At 43.3% G+C, this 21,787-nt stretch overlaps 1 protein-coding gene across 2 annotated transcripts in view; it reads right to left on the bottom strand.

Annotated features, from left to right (window-relative positions):
* The window catches only part of Dgkg (diacylglycerol kinase gamma), a 210,750-nt gene that overhangs the window by 55,841 nt on the left and 133,122 nt on the right, over positions 1 to 21,787 (bottom strand). For both annotated transcript variants that reach the window (XM_070029774.1, XM_070029773.1), the window contains one exon: positions 4,340 to 4,430. In XM_070029774.1, coding sequence (XP_069885875.1) covers positions 4,340 to 4,430 — 91 coding nt within the window. The remainder of the gene's footprint in view (positions 1 to 4,339; positions 4,431 to 21,787) is intronic.

Below are 21,787 nucleotides of genomic sequence, written 5' to 3' on the forward strand. Positions count from 1 at the left end.
ATCCAAAATGGCTGAGTAATCAGCAGAGTGGCTACACCGCATACCTGGTCCACTCACCACTGCCCATTAACTCTTGGGTTTTTGGGAAGCCTGACCTGTTTCACCTGCTCCAAGGTTCTGGACCTCAAGTGAGCTTCTTCCTTTCTGTTAGCCTAATCCCTACTCTGGTTAAAGCATCTTCCACTTAGGGTGGCTCTGAAGATTCTGTGGGACACTTAACACCACTTCCAAATAATTAACAATTAACAAAAAGCCCTGGAAAATGTCAATAGTGCCCTTGGAGCAGAAAGACCAACCCTTCCTCCCTCCAATTTATAGATAAAAATACTGAAGCTCAGATATATAGTTCAGCAGTATAAAATAGGACTAACCCCACACCTTGTGCGTGTCAGTTGGGGCTTCTTATGCAGTCGTGGACAAGTGTGTGTAAGTGAGCAATAAATCTGGGGTTACCTCCTTCTCTGTCTGAGTCACTGGGCCTCTCTTAAAGATAATCCAGAGTGATCTGGCTCTATCTTCCTTAGCACTCTTGAAGGGAAGTGAGCTCTCTATTAAGCAGCTCTTATCTGGTCTGTGAATTATATCCTCCTGTCACCTGGGCCAGGAGCTTTATTTCAGAGGTGAGGCCAATCTCCTACTCCTTCTCAACCAGCTACTACCCTCAGAGAGAATCCACAAGCCATGTGAATAATAGCCTTTAATGGAGAACTCCCTAACAAAATTACATTTGAACTTTGTCTCACCATCCACCATTTTTCTAGTGACCAAACAGACTTTGCTACCTGTTCCCCTGAGATCCTTATCATTGTATCCCTTTTCAGTCATAGTTTTCTCATTCATAACATGAGGACATGAATATCAGCTTTGCATGTTCTATGGGTTAAGGTACAACGTGAGGCTGTTTTACTCTCTGACTTTCCTTCCTACTGAATCTCTCATTCCTTCTTGGAATGGGAAGTAGAACTATGTCTTCTGATCATCTTTGCTTAGCATTTCTCAGCAGAGCAGCACAGTTGCCAGAACCCAAAGAAAACCAGATGGTCCCATTGACCATAAAAGAGGGAGAAAGGTTTATTGAGTTTTTAACACTTGTAGGTAAATCTTTGCTTACTGAGTTCTAAGCTAAACTAGAATCATTGCTTCCCAGTTTCCAGCAATGAAGTCTTGGTCAAGTTAGGAAATGTATCAGATTCATTTAAAGAAAATTCGACAATATTTGTTTCTCTGGGTCTTTTAGCAAATGTTGAGGGTAGACAGTTAAAACGTGTGACTTTTCTGCCCCTAACTTTCCTTTCTTCCCTCTCTCCTTCTCTCCCTCCCTCCCTGCCCCCCTCTCTTTCCTTCTCTTCCCTTCTATTCCTTCCCTTCCCTTCTGTTCCTTCCCTTTTCCTTCCTTCCTTCCTTCCTTCCTTTCCTTCCTTCCTTCCTTCCTTCCTTCCTTCCTTCCTTCCTTCCTTCCTTCCTTCCTTCCTTCCTTTCCTTCCTTCCTTCCTTTCCTTCCTTCCTTCCTTCCCTTTTTTTGCTGGTCCTGCTAACTCAAGGCTAACATTCTACCACTTGAGCTACAGCACTATTTCCTGTTTTCTGGTGGTTAACTGAAGATTAGAGTCTCACGGACTTTCTTCCCTGGGCTGGCTTTGAACCGCAATCTTCAATCTCAGCCTCCTGAGTAGCTGTGATTACAGGCATGAGCCACCAGCACCCCGCTTGCACCTAGCTTTTCTTTTACCATCTATTTACCATTCTAACTCTCTGTGCCTTAACTTGCCTTTCCATAAAGTGGGACTAAAGTTCCTGCACTATTAAATTCCTAGAGCCATTGTGTCTTGGAATAAAGGCTGAGGCAGGTCTGAAATCAATGAAGTATAATCAGAACCCGTGGATGGGGTTCTGTCAGACTGGTTGACCTGGAGCTAGTGAATACTGTGCTGGTCATCACAGGCCCAGGCTGTGTGTGTAGCAGCCACATTTAGACAATCACTTAATATAGAGTCTCTTACTTGCTCCTCCTGAGGCCCACCATGCTCTCCCACCTACCTGTTCTGCTTTGCCATGCCCTTACACCTGCCATGCACCTTCCTTGTCTGACTCTCACAATGCCCTCTGGCTGGGTCACTCAGGGCCGTCCACACACATTAGCTGTAGCAATGGTGACTGCCCCAATCCTGCAGGCTGTCAGAAGCCACAATCACATGAAACCCTCACCCCTACTTTCTCAGCTTACCCTCATGAATAAATACTAAAAAGACTCATTATGGGGAGATAAGGAAAACAGGAAGTGTTTCTGAAAGCTCTCAACAACCCACAGCATGAACAATCCCACCCCCTCCTGAGGCCATGAGTGTTTTTTGCCACTAGGCCACCAGCCCTCTCAGTGGCTGAGGAAGTACTGCTGGGTTTTGGACCCAGAGGGGCCATGGGGCATGGCCAGCTTAGAGCCAGAAGGGCGGAACGTAGAGGTAGGGAGCCGAGCTGCTGTATTCTGGGCACAATGTCAAAGCCAGCTGCAGGGAGAACAAGCAGTCGCTGTGTGCCTGCAGCTGGCCGTGGTTAGGCCAGGGCTGTCCCTCACTAGTGGTATATTTAAAGAGATCCCACCAGATGATGGTGCCAAGGGGAAAAATGCTAACAGATCTCTGCTAGCCACAGTTAGTTCCTCTGCCAAGGCGCTCCTCCTTCAGCCACAGCTTCCAGACTGAATATTTATGTGTAAACAGAGGAGGGCTGGCTCCCCAACCTCTCTCAGGTGTAGATGGTCTCAGCCATCTACCACCCAAGGATACAGGCCCCTGAGTCTCTGTGCCCTTTAGAGAAGCTGGCCAATGGACAGGGGATTAGCCAAGGATTGGTATCTCCCACCCTGGTGTCAGTAACCCAGCAACCAAACTGGTGAGCCCAACAGATGAGTCAAACAGAGCCTTGCAGAACCTCTGGCTTGATGTTTTGTTTGTGAAAAGTCCCTGCTAGGGAGCTGGTGCACAGCCCCCCTCCAGCTCCCTCCAGGGCGTGGCAGGGCTTTCCCATCCTGCCTCAGGGCTGACCCTCTTCTCTCAAAGGAGTGTCCAGGACCCACTGGACTGCTCATGGAAGCTTCCAGACCAGACTGGGAGGGGGGGAGAGGGAGGTGTGTGTGAGTGGGAGGTGCAGGCAGGAAGAGCCAATGCTGGAAGGAGGAATTCTGTTTCCTTCATGTGTTGTTCTGAAGTGGAAATCAGATTTCAAGCCTGAACCCCACGAGAAGGTGGGGTTAGAAGCTAAGAACTCATGGGCCTGAGGTCCTTCAGAGTGAAGACAGAGCAAATATGCTTGCAAACTTGTACATTCACGTAGCCAGAAATAGAGAGATGCTCAGAGCAGTCAGTGAGAGGCCCTCAGGAGAGCTATCCTACCACGGAAAAGAGCTGGGCAGAGAAAGGGAAGCAGACAGACAGCTTATCAACTGGGGAAGGGGCCCCAAGGGCAAAACAGTTGGAGGCAGGCTGCTACAAGTGCAGCAAGCCTTAGGAAAACAAAGTACAGCAACAGGATCTGCGGCATCATCTGTGGTGCCTGGTTCACAATGAAAATGCAGGGAGGGCTCTTGGTTAAAAAAAAATAATCAAGAGTGGAGAAGTGACAGTGAAATCGCCATTCTTCATTACTGATAAAAGCCAATGAAAAGATGATCAAGAATTTCAGGAGAACAGATTTGTCTGAGTTCTGTGAAGGTACAGACAGAACACACAGGAAGCTGTCCCCAGCACCTATAAGTTCAGCTCCTTCAGGTGGGTGACTGAGGGATGTCTGGTCAAACTCACAACCCCCAAATTCTCCATGGCAGCCAGTTCCAAGCCTCTTACAGAGGCCTATGACACTGCTGTTACCCCATGAACAGCCCTCTCCCTCTCTTTGAGGGGGTAACAGTCATACTATGTTGGGAGGACAGCTAAGGAGACTATGGCCATATGGGTCCTAGAGCCCCTAGAGATTCTCTGGACAGGCCAAGAAAGGCAAGTCCATCAATTGGAGTACTAAGAATGAGGTTATTGAAGGTGTTTGAGGATAAAAGTATGACAAATAGACTACACTTTAGATTACTTCTTAATGAACCAAGATGTTGTTTCCTGAAGGTTTTGTGTGTGTGTGTGTGTGTGTGTGTGAGAGAGAGAGAGAGAGAGAGAGAGAGAGAGAGAGAGAGAGAGAGAGAGGAAGAGAGAGAGAGAGACACACACAGAGACAGAGACAGAGAGACAGAGACAGAGACAGCGAGACATAGAGAGAGAAAGACAGAAAGACAGACGGACAGAGAGGGAAAGTAGAAGCAATGTTCAGGAAGCTTTCTCCCCACATGGGAGCTTACCTCTAGTTCTATGTGGTCATGGAGTTTCTTACAGGTAGCTGCAAAGGTTTCTGAGGTGCCAAATTCAAAGTACCATAGCTTGTTCTTCATCCTGGACCATGAAACACAGAGATAACTCAATATTCAGTACTTGAAATAGTTACATACAAAAAGCTGCTATTTGGTCCAGGAGGCCCAACCCTTTGGCATTCTCTAATACTACTTTTTCAGCACTTGGTAATCAGATGATTGAGGAAGAGAGAGTTCTAACATTTTTTTTTTTTTTTTTGGCTAGGAACTTAGAAAATGTGTTCATTTCTTAGACATCATGGGAACTCTGAGTGACTGTTCAGTATGCTCTGAACAATTCTGGTCAGAGCAGGAGAAAGGCCTGTTTCCCTCTAGAGCTGTTCCAAGGAAAGAGTTCTATGGAATATCAACCAGAGGTCACATGTTGTAGTCATAACATGCTCTGGTCACTGTCTTTCTTCTATGAATGCAGATGACCTTAGGCAGAGCCTTCTTTTGGTAGGTTGGGGGTAGGAAGGGGAGGTCATATAGCTTTTTGAGACTGAAGAAGTAGCAGTTTTAAGACAGGAGGGAAACCCACACTTAACTCAGCCAAAATCTGTGCTACTTTGTGTATTCTTTCATGCGGGAAGAAGAATGAGAAAATTCTGACTCTGCAGGCAAGTCAGAAAGAGAGGGAAAAAATGTGTATTGTTTGGAAACAATAGATGATACATCCTCCCCACCACTTAGACTATGACAGTCCTTCATTTAAGAATAGATCTTGTCCTATTTGTTTCATGGTAGAAGCTCATCTTTTTTTGTTGTTGTTGTTGATCATGGGGCTTGAACTCTGGGCCTGGGCGCTGTCCCTCAGCTCTTCAGCTCAAGGCTAGCACTCTACCACTTGAGCCACAGCGCCACTTCCCGTTTTCTAGTGGTTTACTGGAGATAAGGGTTTCACGGACTTTCCTGCGTGGGCTGGCTTTGAACTGCGATCCTCACATCTCAGCCTCCTGAGTAGCTAGGATTACAGGCGTGAGCCACCAGTGCCTGGCTAAAGCTCACCCTTTTGAGTTAAGAAATTTCAGCGTTTTCTTTAGGAGAGAATTCTTTCCATGGGATCCCTGTGTAGCTTGGGGCTCAACAAAGTCAGATGGTATGCCTGACACTTGGTGGTTGTGATCAGATGGTCTCACCAGGAAGTGTTCCTGAAGGTATTTCATTCCTTCCATCCCAACTGTCACCCCATTATCAGGAGCTGTCTAAGTGAGGGGACACCTGTCCAGTTTACAAGCTGGCAGATATTGCTAAGGGAGGATTTGAAAAAAATCATACTCTTCTTGGCACTCAGGAGAGAGGAAGCCACCTTAAATGTTTACTAATCCTCTGTGTTCAGTTTTGTGGACTAGCAGGGAAGAGACATTCTTCAAAGAAAGGAAGGCTCCTATTTCTTTCTGGTGTTTCTTAGGCCATAGCAGATGACTCATCAGAATAACACATTTTCTCTGCATCATTTTAACACTCTACCTAGAATGTGAAGTTGAGTCTGTGTTCATCCATTGCGTGCAGATTTTGAATCTCGAGTTGGAAAGTAGCCTTTCTGACTTTTCATTTGTGAAAATAAAGGATAGATGATGAAGGAAATTAGAGAGGAACTATGCCACATGGACAAAAGTTAAAAGAACCAGGGCTACTTTAAGTACACCAAAGCTTCTCAACCAGGGTTGAGTTCCCGAGACACAGAACTCTGTCTTCAGGATGGCAGATGGTCTCTGTGGCTGAGCCCCAATGCCATAGCGGACATCCTCACTGTATTCGCAGGATGTCGGTTGAATAAGTCTTTCCATTTTCTAAGGATGCTATGGTGGGAAAAAAAAGGGGTGTGTGGAGGGAAGCATTGTTCTAGAAGAGTGGCTCTCTGCCCTGAAGTGTGCATATATAAATCACCCAAGATTTTGTTACCGTACAGATTCTGATTTAGTAACTCAGGATAGAGCCCCCATCCCTCATTTCTTAACACACACACACTTGCTGCTGCTTCTGGTTATAGGGATCTAGAGAGTTCCTATGTAATTGTCAAGAGCTTGTACTGATGGGAATTACTGGGGAATGTGAATCAGATGCTGCTTCCACGGCTCCAGTCTGTAGAGGAAACGTTGCTTTAATCCTAGTACGGTGAAAGCTGTGGACAGACAGAACTGGTTAAACCTGATGGACAGAGAAAGTTCTTCAGGGGAATAGAAGGATCATCAGTGCCTTTCACTAGGCAAGCTCGGCAGGAGACCAAGTAACAGGGACAACACAGGTTGTCCCAAACACCAAGGTCAAGCGTTCTTTTCCAACAGCAAGGAGAGGCCCAGTGTGGTTCCATTTTCAAGTATCACTGCTGGTCTGAATCATGATTTTGGAAAGTTATTGCCAGAAGATTTAGAGTTTTAATAAAATTTCCAGAAGCCACGGCTATTTTCTTTCATAAGTGGTTCTTTTGATGATTTAATAAGGTTAAAGGTCACAACTAGGTCATTGAAAAAAAGATTGAGAGGATTAAGTGGACTATTTAGGCACTTGCCAAAGGGCAAACTGTTTAATTTGTGTGTGTGTGTGTGTGTGTGTGTGTGTGTGTGTGTGTGTGTGTGTGTGTGTGTGTGTGTGTGTGCAGGGGGGGAGGGGAGAAGGTAGAGGGCTTGAATTCAGGTCCTGGGTACTGCTTCTGAGTGTTTTGCTCAAGGCTGGTGCTCTACCACTTAAGCCAAATCTCTTATTTCTGCTTTCTTGGTGGTTAATTGGAAAGTAGAGTCCCACAGACTTTCCTGCCTAAGTGGGCTTCCAACCCTGATCCTCAGATCTCAGCCTTCTGCATAGCTAGGATTACATGCATGAGCCACTGGTGGAGCTGGGATGGTGGTGGAACCCTGTACTGTTTAATTCTTTTAAGCCTCAGTTTCCTCAGCAGTAAAATAGAGATAAAAGCTTTGCCTTAAAGGGTAGTTGAGAAAAATAAATGAGCAAAGCATCTCACATGATGCTTGATGCTCACCAAAACTGCTAGCCATGCACCATTAACGATTATTATTTCAGCGTCTTTTGGATTACATAGTAAGGCAAGAATGACAACTTTGGTTGTATAGCTGTAGACACTATATATTTATATTTTTCTGAGCTAAAACCTATGCAGTAATATTTATTAAATCATACGTTTTTAATTTTGGCCAAAAAATGTGTTCCCCACATGTCTAATTTAATAGATTTTTTCCCCCAGAGTCACAGGACACACCCTATTCCTTGGTTAATTATCTTGACTTGTCACATGATTGATCAAAGATGTGATTGCAAATATTCTTCTGAGAAACTGCATGTTTGATGTGAAACAAAGTATTTATTAATGCAACAAACATCTATTGTGCTAGGCAGGGACTAGAGGGTGTGCTAGATAGGAAAAGGACAAAATACAGCATTCCATGAGTCGGTCACCTGGAAAGGAAGACAAGGAAGCAGAACATTGAGTGGTGGGCTAAACACTGAAGGACTAAAGGAGGAGGGACATCCAATATTCAGTGGGGTCAAGGGCAATTAGAGCAAGCATCCTGGGAAGAGGGTGATTCTAGTGTTGAGTTCAGAGGCTATACAAGGAAAACAGACAAGGTGAACTACAGGCATTCCAGGCAGAGGCAGAAGCCCAGGTTTCTCACTTGTGCTGTGATCTACCTATTTTATGCTTCCTACTATAGTGGGGATGGCACGTGTTTGCCACCATTCTTAACTTTTTATATTGAATGGAGTCTCATGGTCTTTTTCTACCCAAGACCAGCTTGGAATCATGATCCTCTTGATCTCAGATTCTCATATAGCTGGGGTGACAGACATGCATCACCACTTCTAGCTAGCTATTGATTAAGAAGGGATGTCACTTCTAGCTAGCTATTGATTAAGAAGGATGTCACCCATATGGTGTGAGGTCATCTTGAGCAGTAATCTTCCTGATCTCAGCCTCCCACACAGCAAGGATTACAGGCGTGAGTCACTGGTGCCCAGCTGCCTCAGCTACTTTACCCTCAGCCCTTGTTGGAGGACTCTGTTCTGATCGTGGCACTGGCCTACTGCTTGTTTCATCTTTTGTTATACAAGACATGACATTGGAAGCTGGGAAGCCAGAGTTCAGTCATGGCTTTGCTACCTACTGACTGGCAAATCATTTAGGTTCTGTGATTCCACCTTTCTTCTTATACAAAGCAGAAATATTCTCTATGCAATAAAGTTGTGAGGCTGATGTGGAACACGAAGCAGGTGTTTAATGCATAGTAAGTGCTTAATAACTGTCTTTCCTTGTTGCTAAGAGACAGGATTACTGGAAGACTCCTTACCTCTTTCCCCAATGGCCTCAGAATTAAGGGCAGGAACAGTGTGGGGATCTATCCCATGTGGCCAATGATTTTGTTGTTGTTGAGAGAATAAAAGTAATAAGGTTTTAATGACTGTTGGAATTCTTTTTCTTTATGGCTCTTCTTGCATTTTCTTTGGCCACCATTTATTTCCTCTCATAATCACCTTTCAGCTGGAGATGACTAATCCTCAGTCCTCAGACTTGTTTCCAGGTATATGAAACTTCCAGGTGCCTATTCAGGTTCTTATCTACCCAGATGAACCCATTCTTGAGACAGAAGACCCTCTTCCTGGCTCCAGAGGAAGCCATGGAGAGGAGTGACAATGAATAGTCATGGCACCATGGATTGACTCTATTTCTGGGTTGTCTTAATTTCCCCTTGGTTTATAAGAAAATAACATCAATTGCACACTAGTTAGTCAAGTCTTTTCATTTGACAGATGAGGGAAGAAATGAGACTAATTAGAAATGTTCTTTTATGTTTGTCAGCAGTTCAGGGCTGGAATCAATCATCATCCTCAAAGCTATGAATAGACTGTTTTTAAGGATGCCCAGAAGTAAAACCCAACTAGCTGCTGGCCATTTATACCACCAGTAGAAGCAGTGGATATTTTGCTCTTTCCACCACCCCAAACTCCTGGTGGCCCTTTTCTGAGAATCAAGGAAGTTTTAAGTGCAATGTTTTTTTTTTTTTTTGAAGACATCAAAAGTCAGAACATGAAAACACTTCTTTGGGCTTAGAAGTCTACACAGAAAACACAGTTGTTTCTAGAAATAGAAGCCCTTGAAGTGAAGGTATTCCTTTTTGTGGTTTGGACTTTGATAGTCAGGTTCCCTGAGTGTCTCATGATTCAAATAGCTAGTTGGGCCCTCTGTGTCTGTCAGCAGTAGGGTTTGGAGGCTGGATGTGAGATGTTAGCGGGAAAATGGTGTTCTGTGTTGAGTAGTGGGGGAAGAATGACGGGGTAGAGGCCAGGCTGGACCAGCAGTCAAGCGGCCTGTCTTCCAACGCCAGGCTTCAGATCAGCAAGTGATACCACCGGAGGCACTCAGAACCCGGTACCTCAGTTCCCTTAGCTTACAGCAGACAGTGTGGTCTGATTTCTAAGGTTTCTTTACACTCCCCAAACGACTGGTTAATACCACTCAGGACACAATGGAAGGATCTGTGTGTGGCATAACTAGTGCCACATAAGGGTATGGGTGCAAGTATTCCCAGAATGGCCATTTTGAAAGAGAATCCAGATATATTTTATAGGAAAAAAATCTCTTGGCTATTTGTTCTGGCAACAAATTCAACTCTTTGAAGATACTATATAGATACAAACCTACACATTTAGAAAAATATATTTAGCTAACAGGTCATCTTGTACAAGATATATATTTTTTTTCATAAGGTTTATGTCAATGAAAAAGTAAATGATTCAAGGTCTCACTTTTTGGCTTTTCTGGGTTATTGGTGGCTTTGGGTTTAATCTGCACTACTATTTTACTATTGGAGATAACTGACTAGGGCCAGGTTATTAAGGTTAAAAATAAATCTAGTAAATCAAGCAGGCATAGTATAGAAACACAGGAAGGGCAGGTTCAATTAAATTAAAACATAATGATAAATGTTCACAGTGGTACTAGAATAGCTGTTTATATTCTATATAATCTGAATCCCAAATGTCTTTGTAAATGTAGCAATAGTGTTAACTGAAGTTTACATCAAGAACATTAAAGAAAAAAAAAGGGCAAGTGGGCTTATTTGTAAAGCCAGGATATGAAATCCTGGAAGGGGCCAGTGACTGTCACTTCTTCACAGGTGCTGCAGAGGCCATCTGTGTCACCCATACACCCAGCTGCCCTGGCCCATCAGATGCTTATCACCACACCTAATCCACCCTGCATGCTGTCCCCTGGTCTCACTGCGTACAGAATGGACACCCAGTGACCCGCGGGCACAGAGCTGTGGATAAAATAATCTTTTCCAAGAGGCTAGAGTGGCCCCTTTGCTTCAAGGGAAAGTGAACACCCAGCAATCAGGAAGGAGGGTTTATAAATAGCTGTTTTTGTACACTTGAATGAGACTCTTGTGCCTGCTGCTCCTGCCAACAGATTTATGTTGGCTCAGTGTATTTCAGCTTCAAGAAGCAAGGTATTCCCTGGCTTTATTCCATACTTGGGACAAGACTGGTGTTCATGGCACTCAGAAAAATCTAGGGTGATTAATAATGAGAGGACTGGAGGCCAGACACCATGAGGGAGTGGGCCAAAACACGGGGAGGGAGGGGGCAAGAAAAAGGGTGGAGTTCAAGAGAGGTCCTGAAGGGAAAAGGTTGATAATGGGGTTTTCAACTTGCTTAGGATGTGTCTTATTGTACAACCATAGAATCCTTTTAATAGCTTAAGAAGTAATTTTCATATGTCAAAAATTACCTATAAAACCACAGATGACAGATTGTTTGCATTTAAATGGTTTTTGGAAATCAGAGATTCCCAACCATGGGATGACATGTTTCAAGGAGACTTCCACAGTAGAAATGTAATCCATGAGTTGCTATCAACATTTCTTAAGCTAGAATAGTCTTTCATAAAGACCACATAGGCTAAAGAGCAGGTTAAAAATGTGGAATGGTTCAAAGCCAGACTGGACAGAAAAGTCAGGGATAATCTTATCTCCAATGAAGCAGCAAAAAGCCAGAAGTGGAGGCATGGCTCAAGTGGTAGAGTGCCAGACAAATGAAAATGCTAAGGGGGCAGTGCCAAGGCCCTGAGTTTAAGCTTTACTATCGAACACACACACACACACACACACACACACACACACACACACACACACACACACACACACACACACGGAATGGAATTAATTGCATTGCTACTGCTTGATATCTAGAGATACTGAATGAATGGCAAGTGGATGTCGAGTCATAAAAAGTGGGAGAATCAATTACTCTTTAAAACAACATTCTGATGGGCAGAAATCGTGTTCCATAAGGCCTCCTTGGATGGTGTTGGGGGATAAACTAATGCAATACTGATAGTAAAAAGGCACATGCAGAACTACTATTCCATAGCTTGTGACACATACTAGCAGACTTAGATCAGACCTTGATGATGCATTTGGGAACTACAGAATTGGAATGTAAATAACAGTTCTGACTTCCAGTCCAGGTTCTTTACTGCTCCACTTGTCCTGGCTCCCACTGTTATGCTCTGGTGGCACCGAAGAGAAATGGAGCAGTCAAAGTCATAAGAACAAATAACTCAGCTGGGCACTGGTGCTCCCGCCTGCAATCCTAGCTATTCAGGAGGCTGAGATCAGGAAAGTCCATGAGACTCTTATCTCCAATTAACTACAGAAAACCAAACGTGGAGCAGTGGCTCAAAATGGTAGAGCACTAGCCTTAAGCAAAAGGAGCTCAGGAACAGTGCCCAGGCACTGATTTCAAGCCCCACAACTGACAAAGAAAAGAGAGAAAAGAATAAATGATTCAAAACTGGGCTATTCTCACTTATGCTTTGTAGCTGTGTTTGTCCACATTTACTACTCACATCCTGGACGTGGTCTTGAGATCCCAGCTCAGGGTTGATTGGCTCTGGCTACTTGAGACCCAGCATTGTTCTTTCATCTCTACTCTTGGTTCAGAGTAACAATAAACAAATACATAGCCTCATGTCTAGAGCATTTTCCCTATACTTTAAGGTTGAATTGGGGCTCCAATGAGTCTCTAGCCTTAAAGTAGTGACTTTTGTCTTTCATGCAAGATACATTTTGTTCCTGTGGACTATGGATACATTCTCCTTTGATAGGCTTTCCTGAATTCTGTCTGGAACCTCCTGTCAATATCTCCTCCAAAGGGCAGAATTCCAAGCACGATAAAGCCTGCCAAAGTCTGAAATCAGATCCTCCCCCAGTGCAGTACATAGGGGCAAGGAGCTGTGCATGTGGGTGTCTCTGGGGCTCATGATCTACAATCACCCAACACATTCCAAGGCGCTGCTTCTCTGAGGACACACCATCTCCTCAAAGTCCCAGAAGTACAACCAGAGAGCTGCCTTAGCAATGTGAATGCCACCACTTTCATTTGGTGAAGGACCCTCAGGTAGCACCTCTGGGGAGCAGGGCACCATCTTGCCAAGGCGTTCCTGTAGGAGACCCTGAGTTTCCAGTGGGGTTTGTCAAACAATATCAGTCCTTGCCAGTAGAAAATAGTTCCGTTCCCTCTCTAAACACAACCTAACAACAATGAAGAAACAACCACAACAACAAACTCACAAAGTTTGCCTGATTCCTCACAGTATTTTCTCCTTTTGAAGAATAATACAGTTACTGGTGGAAAGAAAATCACCTTCAGGCTGATTTGGTTAGAGCATTTACCAAACATTGAACAGAAAGGACAGGCAGGCTAGGAATGTATCCCTAAAGTTGTGTAGTGATTGCTTAGCTGCATTCTTCAGCATTCATACATTCATCAGCCCATGAGGCTTGAATCTGAAGGCGAGAAGGAACAGTTAAGACATAGGTAGGCGAGGACAATTTATTAGAACATAAGCTCTGAAGGCCGAAGGAGGCAGCTGCCTGGCTGGAACAGAGCCTCTGGCTGCGGAAGGCCACTTCTTAGCTCCTGACCAACCAGGGCTAAAAAGCGGAACAGTCTAGGGGAGATGAGGCAAAACCTTGGAAACAGATCCTAATTTCACCCTACTGTTACTACAGGTGAGTGCCCAGGAATGTCCACAGAACTCTGTCTTCCCTCTCCAGCCCAACCTGTCCCAAGCTTCTGCGAATAATCTCAGTTCCCACTTCTCACACATTTCCTGCATGAACCCTGCTAGTGGGTTCATGCACCCTTATTTGATCCTTATAGATGTTAGGACTATTTTTAGGCAGATGCAAAGCCAGGCAGAAACGATTTCATGGAGTTAGGTGATGTGGGCTGAATGTGTCTGCTCTCCTCTCCCCCTCTCCCCACCAGCTTTTCTGGACATGATGGTGATAGGTCAGGTTACCAAGCTCTTTGCTTAAGCCATTTGTTTGTCACTCTGAGCACATTTCCCTGTTCTAGCAATACTATATTGAGGTTTAGTTCTCAACTAACCACAAAGGTCAATTAACCCCTTTGGTATCCCAAGTACATTATCTAGTTTTGGAGACAGATTGGTGAAGTTGAAGGAGTTTTGGTTATAAGTCAGAGACTTGAGTTCAAGCATTTGAACTATAGTTCAAACATTTACTTGCTATCTGGCTTTAGGCAAGTCATTGAGTCTCTTCTTTACATCATCTTTGAATTAGGATAAGTATTGTCTACTTTGCAGAAGATGATGGGGATATTAATTGAGAATGTGTGTATGTGTATCCACCTGATAAATAAAATTAAAACAGAACATTATTCCCATGTATAAAACTGGTTTTGAGGTCTCTTGGATTCTAAGTTCAGCTTGAACTATAAGTAGCACTTTATTTTTTTTCTGCTGAGTTTGGGATTGAAGATTACAGCTTTCTTCAATTTCTTCATGAAGAAACATGGAAACTTTTCTACCCTAGTGCCCTGGTAGTAGCCCCGGGCCAGAGTTTTTATTAGGATGAGAGAGGAGATGCCAGAGGAAAGTGGGAAGTGGCAGGGGCTGGAAGGGTGAGAGGAAGCACACATTTTGCTAAGCATTGGATTTCTTTCTTCTCCAATCACAGAACTCCAGGATGGTCTTGTTGCCTCCTCTTAAGTTTCAACAAGTTAGAAGCTTCCTGGCCAGATTAGTTCCAGAAAAAAAAGTTTCTACTCCCTCTCATTCAGGTCATACATACACTGTCAGCAAGGTAAAAATTAATTAGAAGCCAGGTAGTGTTAACTCACACCTGTAGTCCTAACTACTCAGGAGGCCAAGATCTGAGAATGTGAGTTCAAAGCAAGCCAGGGCAGAAAAGTCCCTGATACTCTTATCTGAAATTAATCGCCCAAAAGCCAGAAGTGGAGCTGTGGCTCAAGTGGTAGAGCACTAGCCTTGAGTGAAAAATCCAAGGGTGAGCATGATGTCTGGAGTTCAAACCCCAGTACCAATATACATACCAAAAAAAAAAAGTCATGAGATGGGACAGATGCCTGGGTACATACCCCTTTCCTTATTCCATGTCCCTCCTGTGCCATTCAAAAAAGGTTAAAGAGAAAAACATCCAGCGCTTGCTCTGCCTGAGAAGCCTGAGGTACACCCTGCCAGCTCATTTCATCCTTCTAAAAAATCCCAGCCATATGTTCTGTGCTTTGCTTCCATTCTGACATTCGCGACTTCCTATAGTTGAGTATGCATTCTTAACACCCATCTCAGGGGCGGTGAGCCTGTCATCCTTCTCAATAACTAGTACAGTTCTGTGGCTTTGTGCTCTATTCCATTGCTACCTGCTGTCTCAGAGGTCATGCTGTTTCCCTAAGGAACATAACTTGTTCAATTTGCCCCTCTCACTGTGCATTTGGCATGAGTTAACCATAGATGTGGCCCTGATGTTCCTCTCTGTCAGTTCGTTGGGAGATCTGCTTGGCACTACCCTCTGCCATGCCTCTTATTTCTAGCTCACACCTGCTACCCCTCTGTGGGCTGGGACTTTAGAGTTTCAATCTATACTTTATCCCCTTTAGATCTCATGTTAAAGCTCTCCTGTGTGGACTACAAGTCTCTGGCCAAAACAAATTCCTTTTGGTTTATGAGGCAAGCTCTTAATTCCTTGCCAGGGCCCTCTCATTCCACACTCTAAATGCCTGGTCTAGAAGAGTCATTTCTCAGATCAGCTCCAGGCTCCTCCTACATGCCCATTTCCTCTAAAATCCCTTTTTTCTGCTTTTGCATGAGTTCAGTAGGTTAGAATCAATGTTAATGCCTTTTTAATATTATACAGAAAGAAATATGAGTGGGTCTGTTGGTGGTGGTGATAGTGGCTGTGGGGCTTGACATGCAAGGCAAGCACTCTACCACTGAGCCAACTTCCCAGCCCTTTTTTTTTTTTTTTTTTTTTGGGTCCGGTCGTGGGGCCTGAACTCTGGGCCTGGGCGCTGTCCCTCAGCTCTTCAGCTGAAGGCTAACACTCTACCACTTGAGCCACAGCACCACTTCCGGCTTTTTTCTTTATGCTTATGTGGTGCTGAGGAATTGAACCCAGGGCCTCAGGCACGCAAGGCAAGTGCTCTACCACTGAGCCACCTTCCCAGCCCTTCACTTGACTTTTTCAACTCACGGCTGGCACTTTGAACCCATACCTCCACTTCTGGCTTATAGACTTTTCTGTCAGGGTTAGATTTGAGCCCTGATCCTCAGATCTCAGTCTCCTGAATAGCTAGAATTAGAAGCATGCGCCACAGTTCCGGATCATTTTGAATCATCTTTTCTTTTCTTTTTTTTCTGGTCCTGGGGCCTGGGCACTGTCCTTGAACTTCTTTTGCTCAAGGCTAGCACTCCACCATTTGAGCCACAGCAACACCTGTCTTGCCTTTGTCTTCCTCCCTCCCCCCAATAGTTTATTGGAGATCAGAGTATCACAGACTTTCCTGCCTGGGCTATCTTCAAACTACAATCCTCAGATCTCAACCTCCTGAGTAGTTAGCATTCTAGGTATGAGCCACTGGTACCTGGCTTGAATCCTATTTTTTATGACATCTGAGACTGCCTTGTTAAATACATTAATTTCTTAAGTATTCCTGAAGCCTATTCATTCTCTCCCTTGGAGTCAGCTTACATTGATAATATTAATAATTTGTGGGCAAAGTTAAACAAAATGAAACTTGGCCTTAATCACATCCTTACATTTATAATTCCTGGGTATCAATGTAACAGCTTGGTGGTCCAATGGTCTTATAGGCCTAGGAATGTGTTTGTCCAGTAGCTTTAAAATTAGAAAATTATATATGTATATATATAATATACAACTGTTACTCTGTATATAACTGCAGTTATATATATATATATATATATATATATATATATATATATATATATATATATATATATATATAACCATATCTGTTTATAAATCTCTCTTTCTATAGTGTGGTATATAGTTATATACCACACACTTTGAGCCCTCCTTCTTTTGAGAAGCCAGATGTATTAACACCTGATTAATTTCTAGTCTGACAACAACTGGCTGGGGCTGAATACTAGCTGGTCCCTTCCTGCACTCTTTTATGCTCACCCCTACTGAAGCCTCACAACCATATGCTTCCCTGATTTGTACATTAACTACCTGGCCTCTATGGGCCTGGGCATTATAATCTCTCATGTAGACCTTTGTAGTGGCTTCCTGGAAATTGTCTTGGGAGCTGCCTCAAAAGTGTCTCCCCCACTTCCTTCCCAGTTTGCTGTATCCCATCTGAGGAGCTGGTACCTTTGGTGTAGAGTCCTAACACATGTCTGACTTCAAGGGCTGACTGGCTGCAGTAGGATAAGAGCTCAAGCTCCTGGGTCTTTGCAAGGACCCAACACAGAAATAAAATATCCATGTCTACTTCTAGGAAAATACTTGTTCTGTGTCTGTAATAGGGGAAAAACGTGGTAGACATGTCTATAATTCTATTGTCCCAAATATTAAGTAATGAACTTATCTTTTAAGTACTAGAAAAATAATTTAAGCTCACATTTACTTTTTCCTTGAATCTTCCACTTTAACACACACAAAAATTACTATGAATTTTAATAATACACTAATAAATGAATTATTAAGAAAAAATGAGTTAGTAGGTTATCAAGTCCTTTAAATCTTCACTTCTAACCCATAGATAGGTTGCTAAATATCTCCTTTATTTTTTCCACAGATTTAGCAGTTAGAAGGGGGGTAGAGGTGGGGAAGATTATAAGTGAAATCGTGAGCTAGGTCATCAACTTGATTTCAAAGTATCCTGCTGTATTATGTATAGCCCTAACCCTGTGCATATTTGTAGAAACTCTGAGTATAAGCTGTTTCTATTTCTCTTCCCCACACAAATTCAGAGACAAGGTAAAAACAGAAGAGAAAAGGGAAACCTGAGAAACCGACATGCTCTGTGCTGACCTCTCCGATAAAAGCTTCCTTACGATGAATGGTCTGAGATTTTAATTTATACGGGACCTTCCCACTGGCTCTTACCCTATGGTCACTCAAAGCTGGAGATTACTCAGCTTCTTGAGTTCAAAGGCAGGGTAGGGTACTCGGCTTGATTGGCACTTTGGAATGGCCTCTAAAAAGGTCTACTCTTAAGATTAAAGGGACTCTTCATGCAGTAGAATAGAAGACATCTTGTTGTTAGACAATTAGGAATTTCGGCCTAAGTGTAGGTTCAATAAACGTGAATATTCAGCAAATTACATAAGCCCTTGGCACTTCAGTAACTTGAAGGGATAGAATGCATTCTTGGAACCAAGAGAGCCCTTCTTTCACTGAAGAGCATGAAAAGATTGTGAAAATGTTCTCTTAGTAAAATGTGAAGTGGTAGGACCCCTTCCCCTCAACACCAAAATTTAAACACTCATGAAACCTTCAAAGTACAAAAATCTACAGATCTTCAAAGTAGAGATTTGATGACCCTCCATACAAGGGGTTTATAGGATGGATGCTTATATAGGAAAGATAGTTAAAATCTAAAGTCCTGTCCAAAGTTGAGATTCCATGACATTATTATAAATAATAACCATAGAACCATGCATTTAAACGACAGATTCTAAAGAGTTTTGAGATTTTATATTTATAATCTATATCTATATAATAATCTCTATCTCTCCTTTATATCAACATATTCAATTTGCAAATTTTTTTTTTCGGTCGGTCATGGGGCTTGAACTCTGGGCTTGGGCACTGTCCCTGCACTCTTCCAGCTCAAGGCGAGCGCTCTACTGCTTGAGCCACAGCGTCACTTCAAGTCTTCGAGTGGTTTATTGGAGATAAGAGTCTCACGGACTTTCCTGCCCGGGCTGGCTTTGAACTGTGATCCTCAGATCTCAGCCTCCTGAGTAGCTAGGTGTGAGTCACCGGTGCCCGGCTAAGCCCAGGGTTTCTTGGGAAATAATATAGTTATTCCTCTATAGCTTAGTGAAAGGCTGCTTTAAAAATTCCCTTTGATTAAAACATGAATGCATTAAAAATGTATTTAGAGGGGCTGGGAAGGTGGCTTAGTGGTAGAGTGCTTGTCTAACATTCATGAAGCCTTGGGTTTGATTCCTTAGTACCACATAAACAGAAAAAGTGGGAAATGGAGCTGTGGCCTAAGTGGTAGAGTGCTAGCCTTGAGCAAAAGAAGCTCAGGGGCAGTGCCCAGGCCTTGAGTTCAAGTCCCAGTGGCTTATACCTGTAATCCTAGCTATTCAAGAGGCTGAGATTTAGGCAGCCCAGATAGGAAAATCCTCAAGACTCCATCTCCAAAATAAACAGCAAAAAGGGCTGGGTTGGAGGTGTGGCTCAAGTGATAGAGCACCAGATGAACAAATGTAAGGCCCTGAGTTCAATCCTTCATACAAATAAAGAAGTAAAATTAGTCATTAGATTGTTTCTTGAGAATTTTTATAACTCTTTCAGCTTATTTGTCAATTTCTTTTTAATACAATGTTTAATTGCAAACAGTTTAAAGAAAATATTAGAGGATGAATTTGGTATTCCCATTAGCTTAAATATAAAGATGAATTTTATTCTATCATAAAAATATTCCCTTGTGCAAATGGATAATAATTCTCCAAGGTTCTAATTAGTAAAGGATAATAGAAGGCTAATGAGTTCTGAAATTCTATTCTTCTTGAGAGCTTAAATCAAACAAAGAAGCACACAAACCACATAACATGTTAAACTAAGTTTAAAAGCCGCCTAAATTGACTTGTGCATGAGAAAATCTGAAACTGTAGTGGTAAGCAAGAAAGAATGACATGGATTTGTTGTTGTTGTTTCCCAATATAAACTACTTCCATAGCCAAATAGCATGCTTTGCAGTTTTCACCATGCTGTCATGTACCAGTGCGCCAGATGAACAGAGCTGGGTTACCTTATCTCTCCCCTGACACCCCTCTTCTTTGTTTCCCACTGGGAACCCCCTCTTTCTCTCTCCCTGCTCTTCATCTGGCCTAATACCCTACATCATATGACATCTCAATGAGACCTCAATGTTTCTGGGTGCCTGAAATCTTTTGCTGTGTAAACTTGGACAGTAAGTCATCTTTCATCCATCTATTCAGAACACAGTGAGTCCCTTGACTGTGTTCTCACCCACTTTTGGGTTGAAGTACAGACTTCTATGCAGACCAGCAAGCTCTTACTGTAGTCGCCTCCTCCTCCTGTCTTTCCCTTGAAATCTCTTGCATTCTGCTCCTTTCCAGAATCCTCTCACATGTGTGTCTTTGGCCCAGGTTGCTTCCCAACTCTTAGTTTGCCTGGGTTCCTTCTCTGGTTGGTGAAGGCCATCTTCTTTATGAGGCCTAACCCCACTTTTGTAGTAGGTAGTTCAGCAACACTCTCATGGTTTGTATCCTCTGGTTAAAACAAAGCTCACAAGTCAGGTGCCTGTGGCTCATGCCTGTAATCCTAGCTACTCAGGAGGCTGACATGTGAGGATTATGGCTTGAAGCTAGCGCGGGCAGACACATCTGACATTCTTATCTCCAATTAACCAGCAAAAAAAAGCCTGAAATGAAGCTGTGGATCAAGTGGTAGAGCTCCAGCCTTGAGCAAAAAAGCTAAAAAGAGTGAAAAACTCTGAATTCAAACCTCAGTACTGGGCACAAAACAAACAAACACCCAACAAAGCTCATTATATTATATAGAATTTTCTTTTTGTGTGTGAAGACTTGGGAGAGGGTTGGTATTATAGGTATTATAGGGTGTCCTTCTGGGGAGAAAAAATACATTGAAGTCTTAAATGTCCATATTTGTGAATGAGATGTTATGTAATCAAGAGATGTAATTAAGATAAAGTAGGGTTATCCTGGAGGAAGGTGTGTCTAATCCAATGACTGGTTTTTCATGAAGAGGGAACTTTTGGATACAGGGATACAGGAAGAACCCCATGTAATAATGGCAGGTTGGCCTAATACAGCTATAAACCAAGGACCACAACCAGCAGGAGAGAGGCATGGGTATGTTTTTTAGCCTACTAGCTTGACTGACATCTTGACCTCCCGGGCTGTGAGAGAATATGTTACTATAATTTATAGTCACTTTAATTGTAATAATAATTTGTGACTACAGCCCTAGGATGCTGATGTTTTTGGAATGACGACTGTGTGTGGGTACAAACTGAAGGATTCCTGAAAAGAAGGGGCCATGGTGGTCTCCCTTTCCTCTCAGCTCCAATATAATGTTAGCTAACACAAAATGAAGACCCAAAGTATTTTTGCTGAATGAAGATACGTACTCAGTTATCACTCCTCTCATTCAAGTTTAGTGAATTCCAAACAGGCACAGACTTTTCTCCGAGGGAAAGCTTATGAATGAGCTAGAGAGGTAACAAGATATAGTGCCCAAAGCATAATGAATTATAGGAGTCAACAAGGACAAATTGAAGGGAGATAAAAACCTATGAACAATCATGTAGATGGATTCTAAGCGAAAGTTGAAACTGACATGGAGACCGGGGTTGGTGCTGGTCAGGGAGCGAGTACTCAGAATATTCTGGGCGGCACTTTGAACCAATAGTGTTGAGGCCCTAGGAAATGATGCCACTCTTGATGAGCAGTTCAAGGCATAAGGGCAGCTGTGTGGGGAAGGGCTGAAATGGAGTATGACACTGAGGAGGTAAAACCAGTGTTTGAAGAGGAGGATCTTAAACAAAGAAAGGGAGCTTAAGTTCAGAAAAGGGGACACGGATGGTGGCTCTGGTATAGGCCAGTGGGAAGGAAAGGAGCCATCTAAGATATGGTGGGGAGAGCCAAAAGAAGGAGGTTTATACTATGGAGGCTAAGAGTTGAGGCTCACACTTCAAAGCCAGACTGGGAAGAAAAGTCTGTGAGACTCTTATCTCCAATTAACCAGCAAAAAACCTTGATTGACAAAGTTAAGGGAGAACACCCTGGCCTTGAGTTCATGCCCTAGTACCAACAGGCGTGGGTGCGTGTGCACGTATACACACACATACACACACACACACACACAC

This window comes from Dipodomys merriami, unplaced genomic scaffold, assembly GCF_024711535.1.
Source record: "Dipodomys merriami isolate MVZ:Mamm:240054 unplaced genomic scaffold, mDipMer1.0.p SCAF_2, whole genome shotgun sequence".
In the NCBI taxonomy this organism is placed as follows: domain Eukaryota; kingdom Metazoa; phylum Chordata; class Mammalia; order Rodentia; family Heteromyidae; genus Dipodomys; species Dipodomys merriami.